The 22,606-nt window shown below is 40.9% G+C and overlaps 1 protein-coding gene across 3 annotated transcripts in view; it reads left to right on the forward strand.

The window, feature by feature from the left end:
* The window catches only part of WASHC3 (WASH complex subunit 3), a 34,106-nt gene extending 11,734 nt beyond the window's left edge, over window positions 1-22,372 (forward strand). For 2 of the 3 annotated variants that reach the window (XM_032781946.2, XM_032781944.2), the window contains exons 5-7: window positions 3,062-3,172; window positions 12,994-13,058; window positions 20,287-22,372. In XM_032781946.2, coding sequence (XP_032637837.1) covers window positions 3,062-3,172; window positions 12,994-13,058; window positions 20,287-20,371 — 261 coding nt within the window. In that variant the 3' untranslated portion in view covers window positions 20,372-22,372. The remainder of the gene's footprint in view (window positions 1-3,061; window positions 3,173-12,993; window positions 13,059-20,286) is intronic. The other variant, XM_032781945.2, reaches the window with a different exon arrangement.
* Window positions 22,373-22,606: the final 234 nt, after the last annotated feature.

Here is a 22,606-nt window from a genome sequence, read left to right on the forward strand (position 1 = left end):
CCCTTTGAAGTAAAATTGAGTCCAGTCTAGTAACAGTCCAGCAGCCATATACTAGGTAGGACTAAAGCAGGATTTTAGACCCCCTAGACCTCATGAACCTTGCCTGGTGAGGGCCCTGGACCTTTTGTTGATGGCCTGAAGGGGAACCCAGTCTCCCTCTACCCTGGGTTCTAGTGTTCCCTCTAATTTTTCCCACCCATGTGTGGAATGAATTTTGTTATGTGCACCAATATGGAGGTGATGTAGGACACATCACCTCCATATTATTGCACATAATAAAATTAATGTGGCAGGCTGAGGCCAAGGGGTTTGGAGTGTGGGAGGGGGCTCAGGGCTGGGGCAGGGGGTTGGGGTGTGTGGGGAGGTGAGGGCTCTGGCTGGGAATGCAGGCTCTGGAATGGAGCTGGGGATGAGAGGTTCAGGGTTGGGGCAGAGGGTTGGAGTGCAGGAGGGATGAGGGCTCCAGCTGGGGGGTGCAAGTTCTGGGCTGGGGATGAGGGGCTGGGGCAGAGGGTTAGGGTGCAGGGGATGAGGGCTCCAGCTGGAGGTGCAGACTCTGGAGTGGGGCTGGGGATGAGGGGTTTGGGGTGCAGTGGGACTCCCTGGGTCTACGGTGGGCAGCTCTCTCTCCCTGCTGCAGCAGCTGGCCACCTAGCCTCAGCAGGTCAGGGCCAGGGGAGGGGCCCTTGTCTCCTGCCCACAGCAGGTTAGGGGCTAGGCTGGGGAGGGGCTCCTGTCCCTTGGCCCTGGCAGGTTCGGGCCTGAGCTGGGCCAGGGGAGGAGCGCCTGTCTCCTGACTGCACAGCTGGTGCAAGGATATTTTGCACCCTAGGCAAATTTCCACCTTGCACCCCCCCATCCCTCCCCCCGGAGCATCACTTATTATAATCTTTCAAAAATCAATACTGCATAATGTGGCATTGTTCATTAGAATTAATAGAGATTCGTCTTGAAAATTTATTAATTTAGTCTACATATTTAATGAAAATAAATGAATAACCTGACAGGGTGTGGGGGCTGGCTTTAGGCACAGGGGTGCGGCAGGGGCTGGCTGGAAACAGGAGTGTGGGGCTGGCTGGCTGGCTTTGGGCACAGGGTGTGTGAGGGGTTGGATGGAGACCGGGGGTGTGGGGCTAGCTGGCTTCGGGCAGGGCAGGGGATGTGGAGCTGGTTGGAGATGGGGTGCGGGGTTGCCTGGAGACAGGGGTGTGAGGCTGGTCATGGGCAGGGCAGGGGATGCGCAGGGGCTGGCTGGCTTCAGGCAGAGTTAGCTGGAGACAGGGGGTGTGGGGCTGGCTGTGGGCAGGGTGGCGGGTACCAGAGCCATCCCTAGATATTCTGGGGCCATACGCAGCCCCCCTGTGGGGATGTGGGGGTGGTGCCTCAGGCCTCTGTGAGGACGGGGTATGGGAGCGGGGGGGCCCAGGCCTCCAGGGGGGGTGCTGGCTTGGGGCGCAGAGGGGAACTGCCCCCCAGCACTCCCCGGCGGCGCAGCTGGGGCTGCGTCTCTGCACTTCCCCCCGTTGGTGAGTGTAGGCCCAGCTCTGCTGCAGAGCTCAGGGGAGAAGGGGCAGGGGCCCTGGGGCAGAGCCAGAGCAGCAGGGAGCAGCGCAGTGCCCCCGACGACTGGAGGAGGAATGACATCACTTCCCAGCCTGCTGGCCGGAGCTGATCAAAGCCGCAGCGCCCCCTCGCACAGCGGCAGGAAGAGGGTTACGGGTTTAGCCAGCACCGGTTGAGCATCCCAGATGCTTTGAGGACTGCTTTTTGGCACCCTCAAATCTTGGCACCCTAGGCGGCCGCCTGGTTTGCCTATTGGTTACACCGGCCCTGCCTGGCTGCAGCAGGGCCGGGGCTTGGCTGAACTTGGGGAGGGACGCTGGGGCAGGTCCAGGGCTTGGGAAGAGGCCTCTCTCTGCACCACAGCCCTGAGTGCCTATGCAGTGCTTAATAAGCAGCTGTACAGCCACACGGCTTAGAGGGAATTTCATTTCCAGCCCAGGGCCCCTGTTGCAGGCAGTCAAGATCTGGTTCTTCAGACCTCCTGTTTCTTCCTATTGCAGCCTTCTTTCACCGGACCTCAAACGAAAGGCACAACACAAGAATAATCCAAATACATCCCTAGCCCTCCCTCCTTTCAGGAGATACCTGATGAACTGTAGCATCGCCCAGTGTCCTTAGAGCTATCTTGCAGGGTTTGCAGGAACTCTCTGCCATCTTTGTCCTCTGCAGTTCTCCTTCCTGGGAGCTAGTGGGAAGAGGTCTGTCCATCTCCCAAGGTTTTGGCCTTCTGAACTGAGTTTCTGTCTTTTAAGGCTTCTCCAAAATTGGCATGCCTCACTGATGCAGCATACTGTGGCTGCCTGAGCCCAAAGCTGCTCTTTAACCCCTTCTTACTTGGTGTAGAATTTGTAAACTCCACCACACAGACACAACACAGGTACTACTACATGATATACTTTATAGGAAGGCAAGTTTTTAAAAATACAATCAAATTGCAAAATAGTAGAAGCTAAACATAAATAACTACTTTTTAGTTGGTAGATAATGTTCTTTATGAATGACCTGTTTGGGATAAGTATATAATTTAAAGGAACAGGATCAGTCTTTTTTAAGACTTTCTTTTTAGAGATGTCAATATTACTCTGACATAGGCAAATGAAACACTTGAAAAATCTCAGCTTTTTTTTTTTTTTTTTTTGGTATAGTACTTTGAATTGACTGAATGATATGTAATAAAGCTGTTTGAGTGAAGCAGAATTGCTTTTGATCATCAGCCTGACAGCTTTTTCATGACTTCTTTAACACACAAACTTTGAATATAATTAAATATTTATACTGTTGAAAACAATTTCTCTTTCAAAAATATATTGTGACAAACACTGTAATGAAAGTAATCCCAAGTGGCAGTGTGTGTACATGTAGAAGTCTATAGTTTGTCCATTGGGGCAAAGAGGAGAGAAGATTTGGGAGTAAGGTAAAATTATTAGCTGAACTCTTCTTATGTACTCCTGGTCTGTGTTGTTGCTCAAGATTTACATACAGTGTTCTCTGTATACAGCAGAATAGCATACATGAGATAGGACAACAGAAAACAGAAGCAGCAGCAGAAAACGTCATGACTGTAGCCAAGGATCCAAGATATGCCAGATATCTCAAAATGGTCCAAGTGGTAAGCCTGTTTGTTCTTTCTCTAGTTTCATTTGAAATTTTTTACGTTTTTTATGATGAAACTGTATATGAATATAACTGATAGTTTCTTTGTTTCCAGAGATTTCCTAATTTACACAAACTTCTTATTATGATAACTTCTGACTGTTGCACCTATCTGAAGGGCAGATAGGATATCACAAATTAAGTTGGGAAAATATGCAGCCCTTCACACTTTAGATTGAGGTGCCTCAAACATTGTTTTAATGTGGGCCGCTTCTGAATAGAGTATCTTATAGATCATCACGTCTGTTGTTCACTTCTTCAATTCATGCAAGATCTGACAGCTATGATATCATTAAGTGTGAAGGTAATAGGAAAATGTATATATTTTAACTCTTTATTATATCTTTTTTGGGGGGTTGGGAGGATCAGTCTACTTCTGCTCTTCATCTGTCCCTCACTCATTCTGTTCCTCTCTCCTCTTGTTTATTTTTTTCTCCCTTTACCGTGGACATACACACTGCTTTGCAGCTGATTTCTCTTTATCCTGGGGTATTTCTCTCTTGATGTCTGGCAGCTCCTGTCTCACTGATAGCTCTGGTTTCCTCTTCCCCTTAAGTAGCATTGATTCTACGTGAAGGCAAATAGACTGGCTGTTGCTCGGTGTTTTCAGCCCCATCTATCAAGTGGTCCAGGTTGTTCTTCGTAATGAAAAGGCTAGAAACAACTTGAAACAGAGGAGCCAGCACCATTTGACCTGTAAGTGCTCCACTGAGCACCAATGGCCCCATTTGAAAACCACCGTCTTAGATTACATATGTAATAGACTAATTATTCTTAAATTGAAGAGAATAATGCTACAGTGAGAGGAATAGCATATTCCTGCTCTTGCGTTCCTCCCTCCCAGGGAACACTTCATTGGTCTCCATTATTTTTCTAACAGTTGTAACTCAAGTGTTCCCCATGACTTTAACTTGCAGAAAACTGTTATCAATTTGAATATTTATATATATTGCATTTGCTGTGAGATAAGCCTCTTAGCTCAGTTTATACCTATATAAAAGCTAGAGTAAATCTTATGATCTCAGGCAAAGTAAAGTGTAACACTAGATCTAGTTATAAAAACTGCTAGACTATTTACTTGTCTATTCAGATATCAGCCATGTGCACTGGAGCACATTTCTGTTTAATTTTGTGTTACAGTGGTATCATTAATAGAGCTTCATTTTTATGAGGGAATGATACAAAAGAATCTTGTGGGTGTTGTTCAACACCAAGCACTTATGTGCTTACAGTGCCTCTGCAAAATAGTAGTTGCTGACATGCTATTGTGAACATATGTGGTAAATTTCACCCCTTTTGGTTTAGTTACTACCTGAGAAACTGATCTCCTTTAAGAACAAAGTATAAATTTTACAAATTAGACATCTTAGATTTAGGCTTTATACCTTTTTATTTAGGATTTCTGTTTTGGGGAGTTTTCAGGGTTTATTGTTAGCAATTTTGAGTTCTCTGTAGATGTCCAAAATTTGAGATTTTTGGGAAACTTTCTCTTTGTACAGTGGTAATGAGTAATCTCTTTGTAATGTGACAGTTTAGTACGCGCCAGTAGGGTCTGCATGCACCAATTGATGTGTAATATGTTAGTGCACTTTAGAAATCACATTCCCACAGACATATGATTACCCTTAGGTACAAGTAACCATTTCTGTTGTGTTTTTTTTCTGTGTTTTATTGGATAAGTACTGATTTATTTACATGTTTTATACCCCATCACACAGACGCAACACAGGTACCACTACACCAGAGATTTTATGGGGAGGCAAGTTTTAAAAAAATCAATCAAATTGCAAAACTGTAGAAGATAAACATCTCTGATTTTATATTTTAATTAGAAGCCCTATTTTTGTTGGCACTTCATGTATAAATAGGGCATGAACAACTTTTTTAGATTTTTTTTTTCCTCTACTTATTTACATTTGAAATATCTAATGTAAATCTGCGTTTTTCCTGTTTTGCTAGAGGCCCTAGAGATGTGAATTGCAGAACCAACCACTCAGTTCATCCCTTCTTCCTTGCAGTTGAATTAACTGCGAGCAAAGCACTCAAGATTCAAACTTGGTGCAGTTTTTGGGATCCACCACCAGACCTCGGTGCTGTCCCAGAAATTTTCTGTTGATTTTTTTTAATTTTTTTTTTTTGAGTAACAAATTGGCAGTTTTTATGGCTAGTTTATTACAAGCTATTTGGAACACTTGGGGGTTAGTAGTACTTCTGGGAGGAGAACATTACTTTAACTTGTTGCTTTAATGATTGATTTAGTGATAGTAGGGTACCCAAGTCTTTTATATGTAATTACATTGATTTTAGTAACTGAGTGAGATCTCACTTTCCACATTTATCCTTTGTTCTGGCAGTCCAGTTGGCTCCATTGCCAGCAATAAATGGTGTGGTAGGAAAGTCAAACTTCCATGCTAAAAGTAAACATGCTTTTTTTTTGTATTTGCCAAGATAGTCTGTTCAAACAAATATTTTTAAAGTTACTTTCTTCTGATTAATGAATTATCTCAGTTCATGTAGCTGTTGCCAGCAGTGGTTATAGTATTAGGGACCAGATGTCTCGATTTTATAGGGACAGTCCAGATATTTGGGGCTTTTTCTTACATAGGTGCCTATTACCCCCCACCCTCTGTCCTGATTTTTCACACTTGCTATCTGGTCACCCTATTCCAGTGGTCCCCAACCTTTTTCGTCTGGCAAGCACCAGACGACGAGCCACGGAGGACTGTGGTGGCAGATGAGCATCCACCGAAATGCCGCCGACAAGTGACATCATCCAGAGGTCCGATAAAAGATATTACCTTACTCCCCTTGTCTTTCTAATATCCTGGGACCAGCAGAGCTGCAACAACATTGCAAACAAAAATTCCTTGGGCACTTATCAGAACTCATCCTTACTGGATTTATGTACAAAATCTTTGTTGATATATCAAAACAGATAAAATACTATATAGTTTTTGCCGTATCTGATCAGACCAGTAAGTCTGGTATTTTTGCTCAGTCTGAGCCAATATTTAAGTATTCAGAAAGTAAGTATGGATCCCATTTCACTTGGCTAGGCTGGGGAAAGGAACCCTAGAAGTAACAGAACTACACACAAGATTTAGGTTAGGGATATTTGTAGTATTTTGGAATTACCTGTTAATAAAAAAAAGTCCAAGGATAAGTCAGTTTTTTACTTGTGTAAAGCTTTTGTTTAGAATTGGATAGGAACTTCACCAGCTTACACCTTTTATGTATTTTCATCACAAGTGACACATCATAAATTCATGTAGAAGCTGACAAGTCTGATGTTTTCTGAAACTGCTACAACACAAGTGCAAAAGATTAAATGGTTCTGTTTTTCTAATTTAGTTGTTAAAACAATTAGCTTCCAGGCTTATGAATCCTAAAATTCAGGAGAGAATGTTAGATATTTTGTAGTTGTGTGCAACTCCAAAGGGTTTATGCATTTAAAAAAAAACAGAAAACTTTGGGTTGAAGTTTCAACGTGGCAGATGGCAACAGAGCTGTGTGACACCCAGTAATAAATATAAATTAATCTATATCTGACACTATTATAAACTCCTGAGCTTAATTGTTTGTTGAAAGTGACCACTTATGTATAAAATTAGAGTTGTGATATTTTTTTCAATGCAAGCACACACAGGAAAATGTTAATCACAGCAACAGAATTAACATTGCTATCGTTTCACCAGACTGGGCACTCCTGTGTTCTTTCTCTTGTGATGGTAGTACAGACATGCTTCTCTAATCCATCAGTCATGGGTGCCTGCTCTCTTTTTTACTTACCTTGGACAAACAGTATTTTTTCAATGCCAAAAAATCCCACACTACTGTTCATTTACCTTTTGAGGTCTCCCATGTCCTTTTTAGACCACCAGAAGCTCAGTCCCTTGGAGATCAGAAACTGAACACGTTCTTTTTGGCATGCAGTCATCCAGATGGTGTTTCTTGACCTCTGCAGGCAGAGGATGGCAAAGCAACAAGTTTTCTTTGAGCAGTACTAGTGGAAACACAGGAGCAGATACTGTTGGAACATTCCTTTCAAAATGTTGTGGGCCAAACTGTTCTAGGGTATCTGTCCAGTGGGAGAATGTTTAGGTGTTGCTGAATATGCGTTCAAGCTGTTGAAGGGTTTGCAATGAAAGGAAGGCATTTTTCTCTCTAATATATATTTGAATGCCTATATTCCAGTGCACACTCAGGCTTGACTTTATATATTACTATTATATTCAGAGGAGTCATTTTAAATTGTGATTCCGTTCTCATTTCCTCTTTCCTGTTGCATCCTTTAACTATTTCCTCATTCTAATTCTACCCTTAAATGTTCCAGATTATTGTCCTTTCCTGTCTCTCTGGCCATACCTTCAGTGTATCTTTTAGGAGGTCCTCCTTTCCTGCCTGCCTTTCTCATTTTGTCCTCTTCCAAGTAGTAACTGCTCACATGGCTTCAACTTGCCATCTTACACTACTGCGAATCTACCTGTCCACTCCCGACTTTCCTCCTTTCACTGAGTCTTACATCTCATTCTCTCTGTTTGGCAATACATCCATAAGCTTAATATGGCCTAAACTGAACTGATGATTCCTCCTAAGCTCTCTTTGCTCCCTCTTTCTCTGTGACCACTGCCAACACCACAGTCTTCCTTGTCACCCAGGCTCACAGCTATCAGGTTCAGGAAGGGAGTCATCTCCCAACGACCTATTTGATTTTTCAGATCCAGCCTGTGTCTAAATCCTGCCATTCCTTCTTGTATAATTTCCAACACTCATTTTTTTTCCCCTCCATTTCCTGCTAAAACTCTCATTCAGACCCTCACTTCTTGCCTTGGATTGAAATATCCTCCTGTCTGCTCTTCCTGGTAACCTTATTCTGTGCCTCCCAATTCATACAAAACACAACTGCTAAAATAATCTTTCTTACCTGTTATCTGACCATTGTCACACACACACCACCCCTTGAATCTTTTCACTGTCAACTCTCCTTCACTACATCAAGTTTAGGCTTCTGGGCCTTGCTTTCAAGGCTCTATGTAAATCACCGCTTCTTGCTTTTCCACCTTTTCCTTTTGCTTTCTAGTCACATCCACTCCACTGATGGTGCCTGCCTCAACACATTTGTCTGCTTGTCCCACAACTGTCCCCATGCTCTCTTACATCTGGAATGCCTTTCATGAGTTGAATGACTGCATGGTCTCTCTACCCTCTCAGCATTCTAATATTTCCTGAAGACTCATTTCTACCATGACACACATGAGTATCCAGTTAATAAATTAGATAACATGATGGAAAGAACATAAGAATGGCCATACTGGGTGAGATCAGTGGTCCAGCTAGCTGAGTAGTCTGTCTTCCAACAGTGGCCTGTGCCAGAGGCATTAGAGGGAATGAACAGAACAGTGCAATTTCAAGTGATTCAGCCTGTCATCCAGTCCCTGGTCTGAACACCTGGAGCATGGAGTTGTTCTTGACCATCTTGGCTAATAGCCATTGATGATGGACCTTTCCTCCATGAACTTCTCTAATTCATTTTTTAACCCAGTTACACTTCTGGCCTTCACAGGATCTCCTGTCAATGAGTTCAAGTTGACTATCTGCATCTCAGGAAGTACTTCCTTATGTTGTTTTAAACCTGCTGCCAGTTAATTTCATTGAGTGACCCCTGGTTCTTGTGTTATGTGAAAGGGTAAATAATACTTCCTTATTCATTTTCTCCACACCATTCATGATTTTATAGACCTCTTTCATATCTTCCTTTAGTCATCTCTTTTCCAAACTGAAAAGTGCAAGTCTTTTTAATCTCTTCTTATATGGAAGCTGTTCCCTAATCTTTTTTTTGTTGCCTTTCTCTGTACCTTTTCCAATTCTAATATCTTTTTTGAGATGGGGAGAGCAGAACTGCACACAGTATTCAAGGTGTGGATTTATATAGCGAGACTGATGTTTTCTGTCATATCTGTTCCTTTCAGAATGGTTTCTAACATTGCTAGCTTTTTGACTGCCACTGCAGATTGAGCAGATGTTTTCAGAAAACTATCCATGATGACTCCAAGATCTTTTCTGAGTGGTAATGGCTAATTTAGACATATTTTGTACGTATAGTTGGGATTTTTTTGCAATGTGCGTTACTTTGTATTTATCAACATTGAATTTCATCTGCCAGTTTCTTGACCAGTTTTGTGAGATCCATTTGAAAGTCTTCGCAGTCAGCTTTGGCCTTAACTACCTTGAGTAATTTTGTATCTTCATTTTGCCACCTCACTGTTTACCCCTTTTTTCCAAATCACTTATAAATGTTGAACAGCACTAGTCCAATACAGATCCTTAGGGGATCCTGCTATTTACTTCTCTCTACTGTGAAAACTGACCATTTATTCCTACTTTGTTGTTTCCAATCTTTTAACCAGTTACTGATCCTTGAGAGGACCTTCCCTCTTAACCCATGACTGCTTAATTTGCTTAAAAGCCTTTGGGATGGTACCTTGTCAAAGACTTTTTGAAAATCTTGACTGGATGATCCTTGTGCATGTGTTTTCTGACACCATCAAATAATTCTAATGGATTAGTGAGACATGATTAGCTGTGTTTGTTTTTATATAAAAAATTTGGGATTACATTTAGTTTGAGCCTCTATTATGGTGTTTTTAAATAGTTTCCATTCATCTTGCACACATTTCACTTTTGTGACTCTTCCTTTTAATTTCCATTTAACTAGCTTCCTCATTTTTACGTAGTTGCACCTCTTGAAGTTAAATGATACTATAGTTTGTTTCAGTGGTATTTTTCTGCCCCCATAAGGATGTTACATTTTATTATTTTATGGTTGTTATTACCAAGTGGTTCAGCTATTCACCTGTTAGACCAGATCCTGTGGTCACTTAGGACTAAATCAAGAATTGCCTCTCCACTTGTGAGTTCCAGGACTAGCTGTTCCAAGAAGCATTCATTAATGGTGTCAAAATTTTCTCAGCATTCTATCCTGAGGTGACATGAATCCAGTCAACAGTTCTGCCTGTCTAAGTCGCCCTATGTGTGGAAATGAAAGCATTTCGGAGAATGCTTCCCATTGACATCCTGGACTTTAATCTCTTACCTAGCGGCCTAAATTTGGCCTCCAGGATCTCTCTCCTACCTTTCCCTATGTCACTGGTACCTACGTGTACCATGATCATTGCATATTGTCTATCAAGACATCTTAAGAGGTCTGCAAAATTCGCACCTGGCAGGCAATTCACCACACGGTTCTCCTGGTCATCTTCTGGAATCCCCCACTGCTATTACCTGTCTCTTCCTAATAACTGGGTTCCCTGCCCCTACAGTGGTAGACTTAATGAGATGAGACCATGACATCATCTGGAAGGATTGTCCCAACTATGGGATAGTTTCCTTCTGCTCCAGTCTGATGTTTTCCTTCCCTCAGATTTTCATCCTCCTTAACAGCACAGAGGCTATCAGACTGTGAGGTAGAAAGTCTCGTCTATATATCTCTGTCTCTTAGCTCCTCCAGTTCAGCCATTCTGATTTAAAGAGCCTGTACTCGGTCTCTGAGGGCCATGAGTTGCTTGCACCGAATGCACACATACACCACCTGCAATAAACTGGAAGCCCCTCACATCTGCACCCTGGCTACTCTAGGACTTCCTCTATTACTAAAAGTGAAACTTCACCAGTGCTGGACGATGGTGGGAAAATGACTAGTGAAGTGCTTTTGTAGATGAGATCAAGTCAGAGTTAAAAACATTGAAGGAACTACTTCTAGCAATGATGGGGTAGTTCAGTCTCATTGTCTATAAATCACTGAACAGCCATTGTGTAATATTACTTGTCCACTACCTTATGCACCAGATTTGAACTGGCCATGGGGTTGATAGACTTAAATCACTGATTTAAATCAGCAAGTAGGAAACCTTAATTTAAATATCAATTTTAATCATGTATTACATTTGTACTTTTTAGTCATTTTCCTGAAGAAAGACTGAATTCTAATTTGTCGGTAGTCATTAAAACACGTTTATTTGCAACTAAATGTAGCCTTTACACTAAATTTGGTGCTTCTTTTTGCTAATTGGGAGGATGCGCTATAGCTCTACAGAAATTTAAGCAATTGTATAGCTTAATTTACATTTTTTCAGATTCTTAATTTTTATATTTTAGAAAATGGTGAATGATGAGTTTCTTATTTACTAGATTTATTTTTTACCTGTGCTTTATGTTAAACTCTATTTGGATGTATACTCAGATTAAATTAATGCACAAAGCCAGCATTTTAATTTTGTATTAAATTGGTATTAAATGTCCTTAATATATTTTTTTGCATTTAAAGCTGATTTACTAAAGGAAGTATTAACTGTAGTAAATTATTAATTATTTATTTCATCTGATTATTTCTGGTCACTATGTCCCTTAAGGTTTTGGAACCAGTAGATTTCATCCTCACGCCTAATTTTTATTCATAGATTGGAAGAAGAAGAAAACAAGTTTTCCTGCTTTTTCAACTCCCAATTTGTTTCTTAATTTTGAATGAACTAATCATTAAACTGAAATGAAGAAAATAATCTCTCTGCACCTACAGAGGAAGCCACTGCTGTCAAAAGATGGTTTAACACTTCAACAGATTCTGGTTCTAGGTGCTTCTTCAGTAGCTTCCACCCATTCAGTGGTTTGACTTTCTTTAAAACTTAGTAGCAAATATGTACTAAATATTTATTTTAATAGATTTTAGTAAATGTAGGTCTTAACATTGACAACCTATGTCAAATGTAATTCAATAGTTTTTTAAAAAAAATAAACCTTTTATTTAATTTTAAATAAAAAAAATCCTGTAAAGTTTGTTTTAATCATCTTTTTTTAATCCCGCCCTGACTGGCTACCTAAAGGCAGAAAGGATGTGTGTTCAGTTATGGAGTTCAGTCCCACTTTTTGACTGCTTAACACTGCAAGTGTTTGCTACTCTTGGCATTGTAATGTGTAATTGATAACTTCCCTTTAAGTCTTTAAACACAAACAAATCTAGTTGTATCTTGTGTACTAAGTAGTTTGCCCTTTTTGTGGACTGTAACATATTAGAATACTAATTTGAAAGCATATGGAAAATATTGATGGAGCAGTGTCTTTATGAATTAAGTAACTTTGGATGGTTATAAAAAATTAACAAGTCAGGAAAGAGTAAGATAGAAAATACTTGAACATCCTTTGCTGTAAATTAGGATTCGGGCCTAAAGTTAAACATGCATGTACATAATTGTATTGTCAGTAAAGTTACACATATGTAAGTAAGGTCAAAGCCTTACAGTACTAGGCAACATTAGTAGTGGTAAAATGACTGACTCTTCCCGAAAGGGGTTACAATCTAAACAGACAATATACAGATGAGGAATGGGATGTAGCAAAAAGGAAATGGTTGAACAATGAAGTTTAGAAAGTGTCTTGTTAATGCAATAATTTTTATTTTGAACATACAGCACATTAACGGTGTCAGCTGTATTGCTGATGCCTACAACTGTAAATGCGGATCACCCTCTCTATTCCTTGTTTAACTAGAGAAATCCCTCTGAAGCGTAAAATGATGAACATTTGCCCTGTTGCTCCAGGTGCCACCATAGCTAAACAGCTTCCATATATTTATTCAACAGCAGTGATATGGTTCAGTCAGCACAGCAAAGCATTGCACATGATCTGTGTCTAAAAGCAACTGTGGAGTCTATTTGTTCCAGAAGATTTTCACTTTTTGTTTAGTAGTAGTATACCACTTAAACACTTTTTTCGCCTCCCTCACAGGGTGTTCCTGTAATGGCAATAAGAAACAAAATGATTTCTGAGGGGCTAGATCCAGATCTCCTTGAGTAAGTAATACTTCTATCTTTATACTAAGGTTGGAGTGCTACACACTTAAAGGCTTCAGTCATGCTGTCTGGAATGGTTAACAACTGAGAGTGCCTATCTCAGGGCAAGTATCTCAAACAGGTGGTATGTTCTACAATTAGATTTTACCAAGCCAGTAATGAATGTGAACTCCTGGATCACTAGAACAGTCTTACCATGGAGTCACAGACAGTCCCCTTGTACTCTCCAGTCTATCCTACCACCTCAACAAACTGGATTTAGTGATAAATGGTCACACCAAAAATTCAGGTTGCTTTCAGTCCCAAGAGACCTCAGATCAATTGGGACCCTAGATCTTACACCAAAGACCATGCCTGTAGCCAATCCTATAATAACCTATCTGAAGGTTTATAAAATAAATGTGGGCTTCCCTGCTTAGGGGTCCTATAAAGGTGCCAGCCAGTCAGGCAGCGGCATAGACAGCTGCAGCGTCACAGGAGCCAGCAAACGGAGCTATGAACAGGGGAGTTTCAGTGGGAGTTCTGTTGGAGGAGATGGTTCTTGTATTTTGTGTATTGTATTTTGTAGTTATATGTGTGGACGCTGGTAGGGGCAGTGTGCTTGGAGAGAAGCTGAGCCCTGATTAGGGGGCGGAGCTTCTCTGCTTAGGGGTCCTATAAAGGTAGCCAGCCAGTCAGGCAGCAGCATAGACAGCTGCAGCGGCTCAGGAGCCAGCAAATAGAGCTGTAAACAGGAGTTTCAGTGGGAGTTTGCAAGGGGAGTTTGCTGGGGAGACTAAGAGAGCTAGGCAGAGGAATAGACAGGCTAGCGAAGGGAGTGGGGGGTGGTCTACCAATGTTCTGGTGCCCGTTGGGGGGGTTTGTTTTGCTGTGGGTGGTGGTGGTTTGGTTTGGTTTCCTGGACTAACAGGTTTTAGGTGGGAAGACTATGACCGATACAGAGGCAGCAGTGGAAGACACAATGAAGATGACTGGATGTGGAAGCTGCGGCATGTACGTGATCGTGGAGGGAGTACCTGATAAGAGTTTCATCTGCATGAAGTGCCGCCTGATAGAGTTGATGGAAGAAAAGATCCGAGGATTGAAGATACAGGTGGAAACTCTAGTTGAGTTTAGAAGGGGTTCGAGCAGATGATGGAGCAAAGACATAAGGAGGCTGAAGGGAAAAGCTCAGACTTGCAGATGGAATCAGGACCAAAGAATTCTGAGGGGAGACTGCTGGGTGAGGAAAGTGGACAGTGGAAGCATGTGACTTAAGAGAACCAGGCAGAGGAAAAGATGGGCTAGTGAAGGAGAAATAGAGCTCAAGAACAGGTTTGTGGAGTTGGAAAATGAAGAAGGGGCACAGCAGGTGGTCGCTGAAGGTGAGAGGGCAAGGAAGAAGAGAAGAGCAACTAGTCCTGTAGGAAGAAGGGAAGAGTCAATGGAGACAATAACACCAAATATGAATCCCAGGAGGATATGGGATGGGTTGCGGAGGATTGCAAGGGACAGTAGAAATCAAGAGGACTTGCAGCCAGAGGGAACAAGAGCTAGACCGGAAAATCGCACCATCACCAGGAAAAGGCAGGTCTACGTGACTGGGGACTCCTTACTGAGAAGAATAGACAAGCCTGTAACTAGAGCTTATCCAGAGAACAGAAGGGGTGCTGTCTGCGGGTGGTGAGACACAGGATGTGGACCTGAGGCTGAAAAGGCATCCTAACAGGAGTGGGAAGAAATCCGCTGATTGTCCTTAATGGTGGGAACAAATGGATGGCTAGATTCCTCACTTGGAAACGTATCCAAGGGAGTACTCTGCCCGGCTGGAAAGACCTTAAGGAAAATTTGAGCTCAGGTATTTCAGTAGGATTTGCTCTTCTAAAGAAGGGCACACGGTGTGACACAGATTAACGGCGATCAACAGATGACTCAGGCAGTGGTGCTACTACCCAAGGAGGGGCTTTGGGATGTATGGCCACTGGGAAGATCATGACAGAGGACTGTTCTCTCGGATGGATTCACCTGAAGTAAGGAGGGAAGTAGATACTGTAGGATGGAGGCTGGGTAACAAATTTAAAGAGGTTTTAAACTAGGAATTTTGGGGAGATGATTTGGGAGAGGGAAGAAAACGAAGTGAGAGAGATATAACTGTGGTAGGAGAAATGGACATAAAAGGAGGAAGGGTACTGTAGATACCAGTCCTAATATAGGTATACGGTGGGAGAATGTCTGCCTAACGGGTAAATAATGTAGTCGAAGCCAAACGGCAAAATTAAGATTGTTATACACTAATGCGAGGAGCTAGGTAAAAAAAATGGAGGAATAGAGCTACTGGTGAGGAAGCGAAACCGGATGATTAAGGGATAACAGAAACATGTGGAGCAATAGTAGTCATGACTGGAGTACAGATATTGAAGGTATGTTGCTGTTTAGAAAGACAGAAATAAGGCAAAGGTGGTGGAGTAGTATTGTGTATTATTCAATTTATTCCTAAAGATCTGGAAAAAAGGGTAAATAGTGCGGTGGAAAGTTGCAGATGAATACTAAATCTGCTCAAGATAGTTAAGACCAAAGCAGACTGTGAAGAACTTAAAAAGATTCTCAACAAAACATAGTGATTGGGAACACAAAATGGCAAATGAAATTTATAATGTGGATTATCTTATTGCCCTTATATAAATCCATGGTACGCCCACATCTCGAATACTGTGTACAGATGTGGTCTCCTCACCTCAAAAAAGATATCTAGCACTAGAAAAGGTTCAGAAAAGGGCAACTAAAATGATTAGGGGTTTGGAGAGGGTCCCATACGGGAAGAGATTAAAGAGGCTAGGCCTCTTCAGCTTGGAAAAGAGGAGACTAAGGGGGATATGATAGAGGTATATAAAATCATGAGTGATGTGGAGAAAGTGGATAAGGAAAAGTTATTTACTTATTCCCATAACAAGAACTAGGGGTCACCAAATGAAATTAATAGGTAGCAGGTTTAAAACAAATAAAAGGAAGTTCTTCTTCACACAGCGCACAGTCAACTTGTGGAACTCCTTACCTGAGGAGGTTGTGAAGGCTGGGACTATAACAATGTTTAAAAGGGAACTGGATAAATTCATGGTGGCTAAGTCCATAAATGGCTATTAGCCAGGAAGGGTAAGAATGGTGTCCCTAGCCTCTGTTCATCAGAGGATGGAGATGGATGGCAGGAGAGAGATCACTTGATCATTGCCTGTTAGCTTCACTCCCTCTGGGGCACCTGGCATTGGCCACTGTCGGTAGACAGATACGGGCTAGATGGACCTTTGGTCTGACCCGGTACGAGGAAAATCCGATTTGGATATTGTGAAATGGAGTGATCTCTTAATGTTGTAATGTAAGTACCCATACACTAATGGGAAGTGTAGTGATCAGATCTTCCTAGATATACTCGGGGACAAGTCTAGTAAAGTAATCCAGCGGTCAATTTCTGAATAGTCTCGATAAATCGGTGCAGATGGATTTCCCTTCACCACATAGTTGAAGAACCAACAAGCAGGTGATCTATTTATTGTAACTCTAGGTTTAATGAGGTAGAAGAGGCTCGTGAGGACCTCATAGAAGAAATGAGGTTGGTAGGAGGACAGGACTTAGGCTTAATCCGTGACATCATGTACGCATAAATGTATGGATTCCTCCCACAGAGTTGAGAACCAACTCAAGAGGTATGCTATTTTAGATGGTTTGTGAGTAGTGAGGACGCAAGAGAATGGTAGGGACAACCTTAGTTCAAGTTGATATAGCTAATTAGCTTCAAACTAGATGAAGGATAATAAAAAATAGATCTGGAACTAGGGCTTTTGATTTCCAAATGGCTAACGTTTAAATTATTAAGGAAATTAGTTAGGGAAGTGGATTGGACTGAAGAATTTGTGGATCTAAAGGATCCAGAGAGGCCTGGAATTACTTTCAATGTCAAAGTTGAGAAACTATCAGAAGCCGCATCCCAAGAAAGGGCGAAAAATTCATAGGCAGGAGTTGTAGACCAAGCTGGATGAGCAAGCATCTCATCGATGATTAAGAAAAGCAGAAAGCCTCAAGGAGTGAAGATGGAGGATTGCAAGGAAAGGTACCTTATTTGAGTCAGAACATGTAGGGATAAAGTGAGAGAGGCTAAAAGCCAGCAGAGCTGGACCTTGCAAGAGGAATTAAAACCACTAGTAAAAGGTTCTATAGCCTTCATCATAAATAAGAAGAACAACAAGAGAAAGCAAGAAGTGGGACCGCTAAACGACTGAATAGGAGTGGCAGGTTAAAGAGCGTATTTAGCATGGCTCACATATCTAGAACAAACCACTTTGGCGCCCAGTTAAGCAGCGCTAATAGGAAAGGATGACAAAATGAGGACCCTAGGAGATATGAAGGTAGTATAATTACCACATCCGGAGGTAAACGCGCAACTCAAAAGCTTAATGGCGACTAGAATTCGAGGGCAGCAGGCCAAGATAATCTTCCAGTCAAGATATTAGAAGGAACTAGCACATGAGAATTGCAAGCCGATGAGCAAGAGATTTTTAATGAATCAGTAAACTCAGCAGTGTATAGACTCAGTATGATGGAGAATTGCTAACAACGTTCTCTATTTTTAGACGTAAAGGGAAAGGCAAAAAGGGTGAGTCCGAGTAACTTATAGGCCTGTAGTTTGAGATCGTTGTGTATGCAGGTTCTCTCGTGCAAAAGTATTGTTGAGGAGAAAGTATTCCGAAGACATTGAGATCATGGTAATCCGGGACAAAATACAACATGGTTTTACAAAAGTGATCGTGCATAAACCAACCTGATCTTATTCTTTGCGCTGAAGGGTACAGGCAAATTATTTTAGACAAGGACAACGCAGTGGATCTAATTTACCTTATTTCAGTAAGCATTTGATTACGGTTCTACATGGGGAATTATTAAGCTTAAATTGGAAAAGATGGGGATAGTATGAAAATTGAAAGGTGGATAAGGAAAATGGTAAAGGGAGACTACAACGGATCATACTGAAAGAGGTTGGACTGTCGGGCTTGGAAGGAGGTTACCTAGTGGAGTTCCTCAGGTATCAGTGTTTGGGACAACTTATTATACTTTCATTACTTGACTTGGCACAAAAAGTGGAGTGTGCTAATAAAGTTTGCGGATGACACAAAGCGGAGGTATGCTAATTACAGAGAAGGACCAAGATATCATAAAGGAAGATCTGGATTGCACCTTGTTAACGTAAAGTAATAGTAATAGAATGACGAAATTAATAGTGTAAAGTGCAACAGTTATGCATTTAGGGGATTAATAACCAGAATTTTCGATATAATATTGGGGACACATCAGTACCCCATTGAAGTATAACAGAAAGAAGAGAAGGACGCTTGGAGTTGGTTGATCACAGGAGTCTATGAGCCGCATGGGATTACTGGCGTTGAAAAGCTAATAGCGATCCTGTAGGATGCATCAGGCGACGTGTATTTCAGATAAGATAAGGAGGTGTTTAGTACCATTATACCAAACTGGTGAGACCTCATCTGGAAATATTGTGTGCAGTTTTGGTCTCCCATGTTTTAGAAGATGAAGTCAAACGGAACAGGTACAGAGAAGGGTCTACGTAGGATGATCCAAGGCATGGAAAACCTGTCATATTTAAAGGAGACTCAAAGAGCTTGGCTTGTTTAGCTAACCAAAAGAAGCTGAGGGAAGATATGTTCTCTTTATAAATATTATCAGAGGAAATATCAGGGAGAAAGAGGAATTATTTAGCTAAATCACCAATGTGGACCAAGAAACAATGGATATAAACTGGACACTAGGAAGTTTAGACTTGAAATTAGATCAAAGTTTTAACCATTAGGGAGTTGGAGTACTGGACAGCCTTCCAAGGGTAGTAGTGGGGCAAAAGACATATCTGGCTTCAAGACTAGCTTTGATAAGTTTATGGAGGGGATGGTATGATGGGATAGCCTAATTTTGGCAATTAATTGATCTTTGATTATTTGTAATAAATATGCCCAATGGCCTTGGATGGGATGTTAGATGGGGTGGATCTGAGTTACTACAGAGACTTCTTTCCTGAGTGCTGGCTGGTGAGTCTTGCCCACATGATCAGGGTTTAACTGATCGCCATATTTGGGAGTTGGGAAGGAATTTTCCTCCAGGGCAGATTGGCAGAGGCCCTGGAGGCTTTTTGCCTTCCTCTGCAGTGTGAGGCACTGGTCACTTGCTGGAGGATTCTCTGCACCTTGAGGTCTTTAAACCCCCATATGAGGACTTCAATAACTCTGACATAGGTATGGGGTTTGTTACAGGAGTGGGTGGGTGAGATTCTGTGGTCTGCGTTGTGCAGGAGGTTAGACTAGATGATCATAATGGTCCCTTCTGACCTTAAAGTCTATGAGTCTGTGTACACACTTAATGTCAAATTGTGCCAGGAGTGATGCCCCATCAGGCACTTATCTTTGTCACATTTCACAAACTAAGCGGGACTGAGCCTAGGAAATACTTGGCTGGGGGATCTCCAAGAAAAAACAGGATCTGCAGGAAGTGATGCTGGTGATTCATTAGGTGGCATGATTTCCCATGAGTTTATGTTAACACCATGCCAGAACATTTGTTCTGTACATCTAAGAGTACACTACTTCCTGTATTTCAGAGTAAATGCAAAGGCTTGACTGCTTGTAGTCACTGAAGATCCTATGACTTTCTACAAGTCAGATTTTCAGTCTTGGTATCCTAGCCAAATTCCAGTCTGAGTAATTAATTGTTTTTGCCTACCTAAAATTATCCTGCAGTTTTAGTTACATACCGTATTCACTTCTTGTCATGTACTGTTTTCACTGCTTAATGGGGCAAAGCATGTTCCATTCTGTAATGGTCCTAGAACTCATGAAGATTGTACAAGAATTTGGATTAATAAATACTGTCTGCTTTCAGCTTTCTCTTCAGGTGCCAGTAAAACTTTTTTTAGTGACTAAGGAATTTTCTGGTGCTCTCTTAATGTGTCTCCAAACTGAACTCTACTGGGTCTTAAAATCCAGTGGACTGCAAGCTCTGAGGTTACACATCAGTTGAAAATGAAGTGGTTTCAACCCAATATATTTTTATATCTTATATTGTAAACTCAGGTTTTATTGTTTTTAAAATGCTGTGTAAATTTGTGGTGAAAGCTGCTAAGTAAACCAAGCTATTAGTAGTATTTTGATCATATATTTTCACCTGGAATTTAACAAAGTATAATCTTCACTTTTAGGACACCAGATGCCTTAGTGCCTGCATGGGGAGATGAAGTGAATGCAGAAGCAAGTTCTGACAGTGAATCTTCATTTAGTGACTAAAGAAACTGATTTCTGCCTTAGACAACTTCTGATAAGTGCTATATATTCGACACTTTTTACATTATAGCAGGAGAATGGTAAATAATTAGTCATATGGCTCAAACAAAACCAAACACCTTTTTTGGTGCTGAGGTCTTCATGTTTTCTTCCAGGAAGTTTTAACAGACAAACACATTCAACCTGAACTAAGATCTCAATCGGTATAGCTCATAATGCATTATCACACGCTGAGAAGGCCTTATACGAGATTCTTCTGTCTTGCAGAAGTAAAAAATACTGTTTATATATTAAACTGTCATTTGTGAAACTCTAATAAAGACTTTGGTCTGATATGATTAGACTTGTAATTTAACATTTTGTTTATCTAAATTCATTTTTCCTATCCCGTAGCTTGCAAGCTAGGCTTTTCAAATTGGAATGGTCTAATTTCAGACTGATGCACTGTAATGTTTCTTATGCGATGGTTTTATACTTAAATGATGCAGCAAGAAATACAAAAGTTAGCTATTTTATAATGAGCCCAATGAGTTCTGTATAGCAAACTGATCTAAAAATCAGATATTCAAAAAAAATTAAATCTAACTTTCAAAGTGTAAACTGCTATTCTGGCTTCAGACTCTGAATTTGATATAAAGTTTGATAAAAAAATTTCTTTTTAAAAAAAAATGAATCTGTATAAATCCAGATTAGAGTGGAGTACAAGGCTACACAACTCCAGCAAGTTGTTTTGAAAATGGCATTGTGAAGGAAATGGGTTACCAGAAAATTGTTAATGGAATTCTGAAGCCTTTCACCACTTATTCACTGTGATACAGGTCTGTGATAACCAAAACCACTCTCTGATAGCTGTTTGGCTCATTTGAAGTGGTCTATGGTCTTAGTCCATCTTATGTTGGACAAGAAACCCTCTCATAATTGGTGTCCTTTTTTGATAGTTTCATCAGAAAAACCAAGGATTAATTTATCCAGATGATAAACCATCCTCTCACTTCTGTAGGTAGTGTCTTTGAATCAGCGTAAAGCTACATAGGGGGGATTGAAGGGGGGAGAGGTATGAGGAAACCCATTCTGTGCCTGACTTACCCACAGAGCTAATATCTTTTTCTTAAGCACTTAATTCACTGTATGGACCAAACAGTATGAAATTCTGTAAGACTTGTATGATACTATGTGTTTTACATCAAAGTCTTCCATGTACTTGGTCTCAGTGGGTCACAGTTGAATTTCTACACTGAAATGTTAGGCTATGTGCAGCAGAACTACTAGATTGGCTGGATCATTTAAACAGTGTCTTTTCGCGTTCATCTTAAAACACAGAGGGAAGACTAGAATTGCAGCTTTGATTATGAGCAAACTTATCAGGTTTCATTAAAGAGCTCATTACATCCTCCTGCTTCAGATAAAGGCTTTACTCCAGCAAGTCATCAGCTCATTCTGTAACTTTTAAGTACAGCTCTTATATAAGCAAAATGGGAAGAGATGAAACTCTGGCCTGGTCTACACTTAAAAATTAGATTGACGAAGCTATGTCACATAGGGGATGTGAAAAAATTCACATCCCCGAGCACTGTAGTTGAGCCACCTTAAGCCCCAAGGTAGACATAGCTAGACTGACAGCAGTATTCTTCCAAAAACCCCTTCCATCACTATAGAAAACTTCCACACTATGGCATTACAATGGCAAAGCTGCAGTGTTATATCTGTGCTGCTGTAGCTCTTGTAGTGTGGACATACCCTGTCTGTATAACCTACATTTAAAATATCTATAACCCATATGAACGCGATGTGCACTAAAGAATAACTAATATTAATAGATCACGTTTAAGCTAGCACTTGCTGAAGTAAGAAGTATTAAGATATGTTAGCAATAAATAGTTATTTCAGAACCTAAATGCATATTGTAATGTTCTTTCACATGTACTAAAACACTGGTACTTCATGAAGTCTGTTTGAAACTGATTGAAGCATGTGTATATAATTAAAGCTATGTTTTGTAAACAAGTTGTGACTATTCATTGTATAACGGATACTAAAATCTTTAGTCTGGTTTCACAGAGTTGTCATAATCCTATTTAAAACAAGTTAACATTTTTACATTTTATTTTCTCATTGGTGGAGTTGCAGAATGATCACTTTACAGTTACATAAGGCTAGCTGTAGAGGATCTGTAATCTTCTCTAAAGGTAAATTATTTTATTTTTCTACATATCTTGATTCTGAACGTGCTGAAGCAGA

The sequence above is a fragment of the Chelonoidis abingdonii genome, chromosome 1, assembly GCF_003597395.2.
Source record: "Chelonoidis abingdonii isolate Lonesome George chromosome 1, CheloAbing_2.0, whole genome shotgun sequence".
In the NCBI taxonomy this organism is placed as follows: domain Eukaryota; kingdom Metazoa; phylum Chordata; order Testudines; family Testudinidae; genus Chelonoidis; species Chelonoidis abingdonii.